The sequence below is a fragment of the Sparus aurata genome, chromosome 10 (genome assembly GCF_900880675.1).
Source record: "Sparus aurata chromosome 10, fSpaAur1.1, whole genome shotgun sequence".
Classification (NCBI taxonomy): Eukaryota; Metazoa; Chordata; class Actinopteri; order Spariformes; family Sparidae; genus Sparus; species Sparus aurata.
In genome coordinates, this window is record NC_044196.1 from 17,777,981 (window position 1) to 17,790,729 (window position 12,749).

Genomic DNA, 12,749 nt, shown 5'->3' on the forward strand with positions numbered 1-12,749 from the left:
AGTCATAAAAAAGTGACAATCTTTAGCTAAATATGTGCCAACATTACCTTAAAGAGATGAGGTTTTTAACTGTATAGTAGCCTCAAGTCTCTCTTGACAGTTAAGAAGTTAAGCATATTAAGAAGACGTATTGAAAAATCCAATTCAGTTGACAATTTCAAAAAATGTTACATGCTTTTCTCAAGTGGATTTCTTCCCCAATTCTATTCTGTTGGTCTTGTTTTGTGTCCGTCATGATGTATAGATCATTTCTATGAAATGCTTTGATTGTGAAAAATAGCTATAAGAGCTATTTCACCTCACAAAAAATAAAACAGATCAAACAACACATTTGAAACAATTTAATATAATTTTTTTGGTTTGTTTTCCGTAAGAGATATCTGCCAGGCCAAGTTAAACCTCACGGTGGGTCAATAAGAGTCAATTCTGGCCCCGATTGAGACAATCAGGACGTATGAGGTCGAAAAAATGTGAAAGAATGACATATTTTGTGTGTGTTACTAATCCAAATTTATCAGGCTAATGGTGTGAAACAGAAGGAATTTGGACACATGACTATGACTCATAACTCTGTGGTTACTCACTTATATCCGATGGCTAAACACTGAAAAACAGATTGAACGGTTTAAACAACTTTGTGGACTGTTATGGGTTCAAACGAGGAACAAACTGTGACATGGATAAAAATGTATTCATAGTCATCGTGTGTTAAAGGGAAGCTTCCGTGCTACCTCCCTCCACGCAGCGGTCCAGAGGGACTGAAACTGGAACCGATGATGTTTGTTTTCTACGTATCCGTGTTGACGTCAGCGTGAAGATGGCGAGCACACTGCCCCGACTCTTCACGTCAGATAAAAACGCCCTTCAACGTCCGTCCCGACCTCCACCATCCACCCTCCACCCTCCATCCTCCTCGTCTCTCTGCCTCCCTCCATCCGCCCCATCCTTCCTCGCATCCTCTCACCCTCAGACCACCCTTGCCTCCTACCTGACCTCTAAAACCTCGAGAAGCCTACCGACTCCGCCCATCGCCTAACCTCGCCCGAGTAAACCCCGATCTGGTGCTCCACCACCGCAGCACATGTCCAGCCAGGTTCAGCCAGGGGTTAACCCCATCTTATAGAATCGCTGGTAGATATGGCTGCCTAATCCTCCTTAGCGCAAAAGCACTTGGGCCTGTTATGAGGCCCACCTCTCTATGTCTCGCCCCCCTCCTCGTCCCCCTCCACCCATCCACCGCCCTCTCTCTCTCTCTCTCTCTCTCTCTCTCTCTCCCCGCCAGGTTCGGGTAACAGCCGTCACCTCCTCCCTCCACACACCGTCGTGTACGTGATTGCGCCGCGTTCGTTCGCCGGAGAAGCCAGCGGGCGTCTGAATGTGGTCCATGACTTTTCTTTCATGTCACCCCGCAGTCGCTCCAATCGCTGTTGGGTCTTTTTTTTTTCTTACGCCGAACTCCCAACAAGGACGTTCGTGTTTTTTGGGGTTTTTTTTGTTCTTTTAGGAATCACGTTTGATTCGTTTTGGTGGTTCTCGCAGCAGCCGGGGAAGATTGAACAATTCAGCTTCCCACATTTGAGATTTTTCTTAAACGCGTGACGCTCTCACCCTTAGATTGCACGTCTGACTGTTCTGCTGCTCTTCCCGACATTTTCTGCCTCCTTCCTTTCTTTTCTCTTTTCTGTTGAAGGTTTTTTGGGGGAGTTTTTCCTCACCCAGAGGACAAAGACTTGTCGTACACTAAGCACATAATAAAACCCTTCACATGGTCAATTTGTCATTTGTAATTTAGGAGGTATGGAATTACATATTTAAGAATACCTTTCTAGATCTTCCTTCCACCAATTTGTATTTTAGAGGGAAATATTGTTTCACTCCCCTGAAATTATCCAAATTACAGTTATTCTCTCCATAAAAGACAGTGTTACAGGTGCAATACTTATGATAAAAGGCCACTGATGCACCAAAGGAATTGATTATACCGTCCATACTGAGGTCTTTGTGTAACTTTGCCGGCCAGCAAACAAATGATAAATAAACCACGGCTGCTCTCGCTTCTTTTGCTAAAGAATACATAAAACACTCAAACCAAATCCTTCACTGTTGAATTCAAGAAAATTGGTTTTATATGTTTTATTGCAATTTTTATGTTAATATCACGTAGAAACAAGCTGAGAAATCAAGTTAAAAGTGTTGATGCGTGGCTGCATCTCTGGAAGACTATCATAGCTGAATTTTCTCACATTCTCTGCTGTATTTGTGAGTATGAATAATGAATTATTGAGCGATTACGACTGAAAAGGTGCAGATGTTTGGATGCGTCCGTCTCGTTTTTAATTTCTCTTGTTTTTCTGGCAGCTTTGCACTCCTACAGATAAACTACATGACCTGGATGCGTTGATACTAAGAGGGATGACGAAATATCGGATTTTAACTACACGATTATTGCGGCCTAAAGAATGCACGATAGCGATATTATCAAAATATCCATAGGAAATGTTTTTTTAAAAATATATAAAGAGATTCTTATGTGTTTTGTCTTTTTTTTCTTGAAAATAAATTACACTCAGAACACACTTGACAATTTTGTGATTTACAGTAATCGTATTGGAACATGTGTATTATTAACACAATATCGATATTTCAATTTAAAATATCGCAATTATGTTACATCGCAACACGCCCGAATTATCAACAACCAAACAAATTGGTACATCCAATAATATTTAATAGTTTTACCTCTGTTGTTACTTCTCACCGCCCGTACTTTTATTTTCTCTCGTAACAGAGTAGATTAATAAAGACTTCAGCATCTGCGTTTAGTTTTGTGAGAACATCGTGTGGAGGTCGTCACGTTTCTGTAAGCTCCCACGCAGGTAATCTGCAGCTTTAATTGCCTTACACATTTGTCTGGGGAACGACACGAAGTGGCTGCAAGAACACACTCCGACTACACCGAAACTTGGGGTCAGGCTTGAGGCGCTCAGTGTGTGTGTGTGTGTGTGTGTGTGTGTGTGTGTGTGTTAGCGGTGTGTGTGTGTGTGTGTGTGTGTGTGTGTGCGTGTGTGTGTGTGTGTGTGTGTGTAAGCGGTGTGTGTGTGTGTGTGTGTGTGTGTGCGCGTGTGTGAGTGTGTGATTATGTGTGAAAAGTGAAAACCTCTTGTATCCAATTTTGCTGATTTTCCTGTTTTCACCTCAGTTGAAGGATTACATGCTCCTCCATATGTTTGGAAAATTACACCGTCACACACACACACACACACACACACACACACACACACACACACACACACACACTTCACTCTGCCAGAAGCTGATGAAACAAGTCAATTCAATCTGTGAGAGTGATTAAGGACAAAAGCAAATACATCTTAATTGCTATTATGTTCTTCTGATTATCTAATCAGTTGATTAGATAATCAGAGCCTCGCAGGTCTCTTCCTGACCATCAGCGGGTTTGGACAGAAGTTTAGAGGGCGTCTCTCTCGCTTTAGGTCGCCGCAGAGTTTCTTTACGAGCCTCAACACTGACTGAAGGCACAAAGGCAGCGAGTGTCCGTCCGTCTGTCTGTCTGTCTGTCTGTCTGCGTCCTTTCCTATCTCTTTCTCCACTCGGAGTGTTTGGACAAACCCGGCACTGTGCGGCCGCCTCTCTGCTACATCTGCACAGCTATACGTCATGGCCCGGGTCCTCTAGGCCCCAGACAAGTGGCCAGACAGCGTCTGTCTGGGCCGTCATGGAGAACAATACACACAAGGAGTACATTCACTGTACGGAGACACAACTTGTCATCCTGTCTCCTCTCGCCTCAGCCGGGGAAACACACTTAGACATACAGCACTTTCTAGAGGTAAAGTTGAAATTTTCCATTTTTTTTTCTCCCTTTCAATGAGCCAAAATAAAGCGCAGAATGTTCTCCTGTGTTTCCCACCACAGCCACTGTTCTATCCTCAGATCACGTGATTTAAACGCCTGTAAATGTTCCCCAGAACAAATTGCACAAGCCAGGGTTTCGTAAGAGGTCACAAAAGGGTCACCTAGTTCTGTAAGCACCTGCCCGCCTCTCTCAAAGATCCTCTACACGACACGTTAAAAAAAGAAACGCTGAAAACGCACTAAATATCAGCTCCAGGAGGGACCGATCTAACCTGACCTCTGACCCCGCTCGGGTATAGAAAGGCCAAAAATACTTTTTTTAAAAACACGAGACAGCAACGAGAAGCATTGTCTAAAAGTTTTCACAGCCATCGCCAAAGTGCGCCGGAGGCCGTGTGGCATCGGGGAATTTGTCCGTGTGAGGGAGAAGGCGGCGGGCAGGATGTGAGAGGAAGCGTGACGCTGATCTGAGACGACTTGCACACACACCTGTCGGGAGGTCAGCTGTTGCGCATCGAGGTGAAGCAACCATCCGAGAACATGAACCAACACCCAGGAAAAAGTTAACCGCCAAAATCAAAAGATGAACATGTCGAAACTTTAGCGAGTGTTGATATATTCATATAAAATGAACATATCTGTGTTCAGACAGCAGGTAAACCCTTGATTTTCTTTAGATTCAGAAAACAAAACACTTAAAGGTGCACTGTGTATTTACTGTGTATATTTTTTAGGCCCAAACACTGTAAATAACCTGACTAAACAAACTGACCTTAAAGGACAACGCACTTTCCTACTGTTTCACTTTGTTTATATGTGGCGGACCCTGCCACCTTTCTAGCTGCAAACAGTGTTCTGAACCTTATTTTTCCTCTGAGAGCAGCTTGTTTATTCAATATGGAAAAGAAACACATATTTCTGAGTTTGTATTGTTACCTTGTCTATATTTGAAATATTAAAATCCCGAGTTTGAATTTCTACACCAAAACTATGTAGTGCCCCTTTAAACTGGACTTAGTATTAGACACCAGAAGCACCTTCGCGATCAGACTGCGGCTCTCAGCTCGAGTGGAGCTGCTTCACTTTTCATCATCGTCCAGTAAACAGATCCACACCGACCTGATAGCCCCTCAAACAAAGAGTCCACAAACGACAATTTGTTTTAGCTCAGCTGTGTGTGAGCTCCAACTCGTCCAAGCCGAGGCGTTAGCACGAAAATGACTCACACACACACACACACACACACACACACACACACACACACACACACACACACACACCCGTACTGTACACTCAGATACAAACACACACCCCTAACACACCAGGGTCTGGATAATGAAGTTCTGGATCTGCAGCTAAGCGTAGAAGTCAGTGAGGCCGAGGAAATTTTAGCCCAACATGGCTGCATGCTGTAAGTACTCACTGATGCACTTAATCACGTCAGAAATATATGATTAAAGAGGTATCTGTAGGCTTGTGAGCTCATTTTTCATTATTTTTCTCAATTTGTGCGTTAAGAAATTACACCCATTTAAAAATACAGTCGTTTCTATGTCCTATATTGTCTGTAGACATTTAATAGTAATGTCACTGCGTGCTACAGGAGGTAGCGTCATCACAGTCATGAATTATTGACTTATCTTTTTTTTTGCTATGTCTCGATTTTGAAATTTTGCGCGATAAAATCACAACATTTTATATTTTACAAATACTTTGATATCGATATGGCGACATTATTGTAGGGATGGCTATTGGTACTTCCGCAAGATATTAACATAATGACAGTTTGGATAAATAATCATCAGTAATGTGGCTGTAATGACTCAGTGGGTAAAGAAAAGTGTTAGAACAAGTCTGCTAGGTTCAGAAAATGACATCACTTTGCTGTAATACAGCCTTTAAAACCAGCAGAAAACACTAATGACACATCACCGTATAAGAATAAACAAAATCTAAGCCACTATATAGTCTCATATCATTATATGGATATATTATCAATATATTGCTCTGCCCTTTCATGAATAAAGAAGAAGAATTGACAAAAACCTCAATCAATATCTCTATATTCTAAACATCAAAATGACAACAAGTGTTTCGTTACGAGGGTTTAACTTCAGAAAATCTAGTTTTCTGCTCTAAAACAACAACAACACAGGTCCTGATTGGACATTTTTAATTCCTGACAGATTTTTTCAGATTGGTCAAAGTGTGAAGCAGCAGTGCACGTCTATCTTTACATTTTTTGCCTACAATCAAAAGGACTTTAAACCTTTTTTTTTTTCCCGTGATCGATTGTTTTAAAAGATAATTAACAATTTCCACAGATTAAGGAATAATACATATGCCAAATCAAAACTGTTGATGTTGTGATGTACAGTCAGCTGCCTGCAGCTTCCACAGCTGATTGTGTGTTGCCACCTCTTATCAGCGGGGCTGTTTCCTAACACGCTGACTGATAGCTCTAAGTCATAAATGGGTAACTGTTTTTAAAACACATTCAGACAACCTCAAATACCAGCACAGCTGTGCCATATGAAAGTGGAGCTATCTCCCCAGTAAAACAAATGCAATCATTCGCCCACATTTGTGCATCGTTTTGCCGGCTGTACATTAAAGATTAAACATGACTCCCATCACTGAGCCCCCATCTCCATCTCCCATTTGCTGCGGGATTAAACCAGTTTAACGCAGCCCGGAGACCATTAAATCCATAGCTTCTCCATGGAAGGGCTGCGAACAACAATGGACTGATACAATGGGCAGCGCATACGTCAGCTGCACTCAACTCAGGGGGACTGTGGAAGAGCTTAAAGTGACCACACAGCATGGTGTCCCCCCCCAAAATAAAGTCCTGGAGTCACACTGCCAAACCAGTTGGAACGGGCAGGACACGACCAAGAATGTGTAACGCTGGTGGGCAGAGAGGGGAGAAGCGTACAGACAGAAGAAGTGAAGCAAATCTGAACAAAAGGACAGAAAAGGCCTCTAAACTGTTCAAATAATAACTTGGAGATGCACTTAAGAAGCTAAAAAGAAGCTAAAGATGACCAAAATATGCTGTGTGTTGTTGTTGGAGCTCTCTCTGTGGCCACTTGCAGTAGATTCACACATTAATAAGTCCTGGAAATGCTGCCAAGTGTTCCTCCTCCACATTAAACACGACGTACCTTCAAAATAAAAGCATCCGTGCAGTCCTCTTTAATCTATAATCATCCAGGAGCAAAGCGATCATACGGTAACTGAGACGGACCAGAGGCTGTCATTGTTTGTGTGGTTTGTGTACACACTCTCCCTCTCTCTCTCACACACACACACACACTCACACACAGAGCCCCTCCTGCTGTTATCCTGGAGCGGGGAGCCACCTGCCGGGATGATCGGAGACAGAGCTGCGGGCTGGTAACGGACTACTGAGTAACGCGTTACTGCGGCGTGATAACTGAATGCAGGGATTGGTTCGCAGTGTCCCCACAAGAGACAAAATACACCCTTGATATTAAAAAAAAAGTAGGATTATTATCTGTGTTTCAGAGCTGAGCCTGTTTTGAGGTGGAATTTGGAGACATGTGTCTGTTCCTCTGTTCTGAAAGTGGAACTTTTTAATTATTGAGAAAAAACAGTTTTTGGAAGTTAAAGTAGAAAAACGCAGGATATTCTGAGGAATATGACACTGACATGTTGCTGATGTGACGAACGAGACGCACTGGATCGATTTTTCTTCCAGTGACCGGATAATACCGACTCCACCCAGGTTAAGACGCCTGTATGATGCCTTCATGAACCCGTTTCCTTATATTTACTCTTCAATTATCTCTTTACTGCCTCTTGCTGAACGAGCTTTGCGTCAGGAAACCGTGCCTCTTCTTCTCCCTTTTATTTTGAAAATACTATACGTCAAATCGCCACGATTTATAAATATCCCTCCGAGTTCTGGACACTGAGAATGTCTAATAATCATACAACTAATTTAATACCAGCCACCACCCCAGTTGTCTGTAATAATATTAAATAATAGCCTACTCTAAGATTTTTCGGGCCATTTTGCGTTGTGCGTGCGTCCCAGTGTGTGTGTACCTGTGTGTCTGTGTGTGTCTGTGTGTGTCTGCGTGTGTATTTGTGGGTTTCCAATGTCTGCTGCCTCATTGCTTGATCAGTTTGAATACCTGACCAAACTAATTGGAGTTACCACATGGGTCAACGACCAAATCCCCAAACATTGTTAAAAAACACTTAACGATCCAGCAGCCTCCCGTGTTACTGTAATTAGTATTTGTGTTTCGGTCATTGGTAGAGGAGGCCTGTCACGTTTACAAAAGGTTCCTGATATTATAATAATAATAATAATAATAATAATAAAGTGTGTGATACCCTTTTAATCCCCCGTTGTGGCTGAGATAAACTCTTCAAAATGTGGAGGTCAATTTTGTGTGTGTGTGTGTGTGTGTGTTTGTTTGTGTGTGATATTAATCTCCACTTTGCATGTCGTTTTGAAGGTGAGATGAAAAACATTTTAAAAAGGGGGGGTACGTCTAAAAAATCTTCTGTTTCCATGCGATGGAAATGACTGAAGTTCAGCAGGTTACGAGTTAATATGTAGATTTAATTTCGTTAATGTCGTCAAAATGAAGAAGGAAGTGCTTGTGCTAGAATAAAAACATTTTTAAAAAAAGGCCCAAAAACTCGATTTTGCACCTTGATAGTAAGTTCATTGGACAGACAGACAGATAGATAGATAGATAGATAGATAGATAGATAGATAGATAGATAGATAGATAGAAAAAAAGGCCATAATGGAGCTGCTTTCATACCCAGCCAGTCTTAAATATGACCATTAAAAAAAATCTAATGACTTCCGGTGAAACCTGTGAAAGCCTCGAGCAGCGCACTGAACACATCAACAAACACAGTAAGTCACCTGAAAACCACAAAACAGCCCCAGTGTGTGTGTGTGTGTGTGTGTGTGTGTGTGTGCGTGTGTGCGTGCGTGCGTGTGAGTGAGATCAGCCTTGAATGGCTCGCCCATTTGCTTAAACATATCAGGAAGATAATAATAATAATAATAGATAATGAAAAAACAGAAAGAAAGAAAGAAAGAAAACTTCACTAATGCCAACTAAAAGCCTTTCGATCGCGCTTAAAAGCCGCCTCAATAGCAGCGCAGCATTAAGAAAAAACTTCACAGCAACGGGTTTTAATATTTCACGCCATTACCGCAGGACACTTTTTTTATTATTATTATTTACATTTTTGTTCTCGCATCGAAGGTCAGGCAGTTGTTTTTTTTTTCAGACGGGCTCGCTCGGCCAATCACCTGCCGCCCCTGCGCCTCCCCAGCAGCAGGAAGCTGAGGCCCTCCCATTAACACCCCTATGTGTCAGCGCTAATGAGGGACACAGTGGCTGCTCTGTTCCCAAATCTGCACACACACAATCACACACACACCTCCTCCCCCCCTACCACCACCACCTTTATGTTTGAGTGCGGGTTTTTTTGTTGTTGCTTGCGTTGGCGCACTCCACTGTGATGGTGCGTAAAGTTCCTGCAACAAGTGTTTGTTGTTTTGTTTTTTTACCCAAGAAACTCTTTGAAACCTGCAGCATCCTTGGCTTTATTGCACATGTTGTTAAAAAATAGAATAAATAGAGGAACATTTGGGCATCCTCCTACTTTAATTTTAAGTTTTAGAGGCTTTGGAGACATTACAAGACCCCCTTTTTATGTGAAGTGTTGTCTGCAGGGTTATTTACTTATAGGACGATCTGGCGACGCATATCCAACAGGCACAAGACACGTTTTACGATCTGAACTTGAACACTACAGCACCAAAAGTGAGAAAGTGTGGTCCAGAAGTGTCGGCAGGTTTTCAGTCGGACATTAAAACTCCAGAGTTCAGGGGCCCGTCCTCTACAGGCCCACGGAGAAGACACAAAACAACTAAATTTACGCTTTTCAATACCGATGCGCATAAACCTAGAGTTTGTGGGAAAATGCTGGTGATAATGGCTTCTGTGTTAATATTCTGCCAAACATTTGTTCTGCAATTTGTTCGCTTGAAAAAAAAAGCTGGTCGAGAAACCTTTTGCAAAACCTGCCACCCGGTGTGTTATTGCTGCGTAGATATAGTCATACATGGGACAGGACAACTTTTATTTTAATAAGAAGATCCGGTGTTGTAAGGTCCTCTAGAGCCCATAAGCCCCTGAGGAAGATTTTGAATGAAGCGCGCAGGGTCGATGAACGAGTGCCATGAAATGTCTGCGGTGCTCAGAGGAGCCCCGGATGAGCCGGCAGGCCGATCCGCGGGGCAGCAACACATGGGCTCAACAGTTTCTCTCTCCAGCACACGAACCACGGCGCTGCTGAAGACAACACAAATCTGATGATGATGACTGTTGGTGCTGCGCCGGAAGCAGAGACGCAGATTCCCTTTTTTTTTTCTTAAGGACGTGAACGCGTCAGATGCGACCATCCGGCCACGCATGACGCGTGCTCCTTTCTGTCACGCACATGTAGGTACAGTGCGCGATTCAATCCAGCAGCCCCATGGTGAATAGAAAACGGCCTTTTTTGGGTGTGCTGATGATGAATTTTGCTTGATGTGTCAGAGGGGTCGTGACTCATCTTATTCCGAGGCTGCGGTGGTGTTGTGTTCAGCGTTCGAAATGTAATGTTCATGGCCGTGTGCACAAAATTGTAAATTTTTTTAAATGGACCCTGGCTACATAAATTATCACAGCGTCTAGAAAAATACGTAATAAGTGTGCAAATGTAAGGATGCACTAGCAGCTGGAGGTGCCGAGGGGTCGGTCTATATAGTGACGTCATAATAAATGATGCGAGACATTCATGGGGGTTTTTTGCATTCATTTGATTGGCCTGTATAAGACGTCTGATTGTTATTAACAATGACATGCAACCATTTGGGAACGTCTTGCCCTACAGCAGACGGCAAACCTCAACACCAACATATTACAGGTCAAAGCAGCCACACCAACAACAGTCAACCACACCAAGAGGAGGAGAGGGAGAAAAATCCTCCAGACTAACTTATAAAATCGTAGAATTTTGCGAGTTGTCGAGTTGGAAGGAACTTTAGAAACTCTATGAAGCGCCTTTTCTGACATATTCTTAATCATTTGGGCCTTCTTGTAAATTCGGCGTATGTTTTATGGGGTTGCAGCAGCCCCCTCGGCACCCTTAGCCGCCCGCATCCGTTTATACTGCTTTAGCTGTGAGGCCATGGGCTTGGTGCTCATTATGGCCTTCATTGGCGCACGTTCAAACCTCGAGGGCCTATTTATGATTAATGTGTGACTTTTTCCTCTGCTTTAATATATGGAGCATAGACCTGAATGAAACAGTCTGCCTCTGTTCTCGGATTGTGAACATTTTCCGGCCTGAAAATGAAGAAGACGGTTTTATTTTTAGGGGGGGCGGGGCAGCTTTTCCACTCCTGGCCTCTGATTGGTCGAGGAGCTAATTAAAGGAGACACCTGTGACGAAGCTACTTTAAATATTAAGCTAACGTTAAAGGGCGTGGTGATGAAATAAAATAACATATAATTGAGATAGTAAAAGTTTATTATTAAAAAGAAAAAAAGCGAAGTTGAAGCGCTAACAAGCAACTGGTGGCTAGGCTACTAGCATAGCTGTTTTTTGCGAATTCTGAATTTTTTGTTTGTGTTTTTGTTTTTTTCTTACTGCAGTTTATTACCCCGAACATTGGCACTTTTCATTCCGGACACAGCACTTCTTCTTACCTGTGTTTCGGAGAGGTTTAGCTGCCTTGCTAGCTCGGTGCGTTCGCGGCCCACGACGTACTGGCACCGCTGAAACTCGAGTTCCAGCCGGTACAGCTGCTCGGCTGTGAAGGAGGTCCGTGTGCGCTTGGGCCGGTCCAGGTCGAGGCCTTTCGGCAGCACGATCTCCCGGATTGTGCCTTTGGCATCTGTCCAAGAAAAAAAAATACAAATACAATTACATAAACTCTCAGAATATTTTCAAGCAAGCTACTAAAACTTTTAAGGTACTTTTGGGCTAAAATAAAAACAACAACAACAAAAAAATTTTTAAAAATCTAAAAAGAAAAAATGAAAGAAATAAAAAGACCAGATAAACACACCATTCTCTGAGGCTAAAGTGAAATAGGCTCACATTGTGCAAAACCGGATGTAATATTCATGAGCTGTGGGCTATGGCCTTCGAGTGAGAAGAAAAAATGGATGCATGAGGGTCTGTGCGTCTTTAAGTAAAACCACCACCATGTGTGTTATTTTAACCACAAGAGAGTTTTTAACAAGCTCGAAGAAAGGCTTTATTTCCATCATTTAAAAAAATAAATAACTGTGTTTTGAAAAATAACAAATTAAACCATAAACGCTTTTCTGTAATTGTGCCCAAACTCGAGGCTGTGTGAGAGAGCTCATCATAACAACAAGGGCAAACACGGCCCCTCATCACTGTAAGCCTATAATCCATATGCAGTGTTTGTATGGGGTGTTTGGGGAAAAGGTTAACGCTTTGTTGATTGAGTTCTTTTTTTTCCCCCCTCATGAATCAATATCGACAACGTAAATTAGCCTTGCGTCACCGTCAGTAAAATAGTGGGTGCCATGCTCCCAACAAAAAAAAATTAAAACGTCTCGTGTTTTCATTAAAAAATCCTCAAATTAGCACCAGAGCACGCAGAATTATTTATGGGGGAACTTTATCAGAAATAAGGGGGTTGATGAAATATGCACACGGGGTGAATTCTGCTCGGTCCTGCCCTAATTTCTCGTTGGACTCGCTGAATATCTGTCGTGGTTATTGAACCACCAGCCAGAGGTTTCACAGATAGCTTCGTTTTCTCTGCGTGAAGTTTAAATTCACCC

The 12,749-nt window shown here is 42.6% G+C and overlaps 1 protein-coding gene across 1 annotated transcript in view; it reads right to left on the reverse strand.

Moving 5' to 3' along the window:
• Positions 1 to 12,749, reverse strand: part of vax2 (ventral anterior homeobox 2) — a 29,053-nt gene that overhangs the window by 11,713 nt on the left and 4,591 nt on the right. The window contains exon 2 of the mRNA XM_030429734.1: positions 11,637 to 11,824. Within this exon, the coding sequence (XP_030285594.1) occupies positions 11,637 to 11,824 (188 nt within the window). The remainder of the gene's footprint in view (positions 1 to 11,636; positions 11,825 to 12,749) is intronic.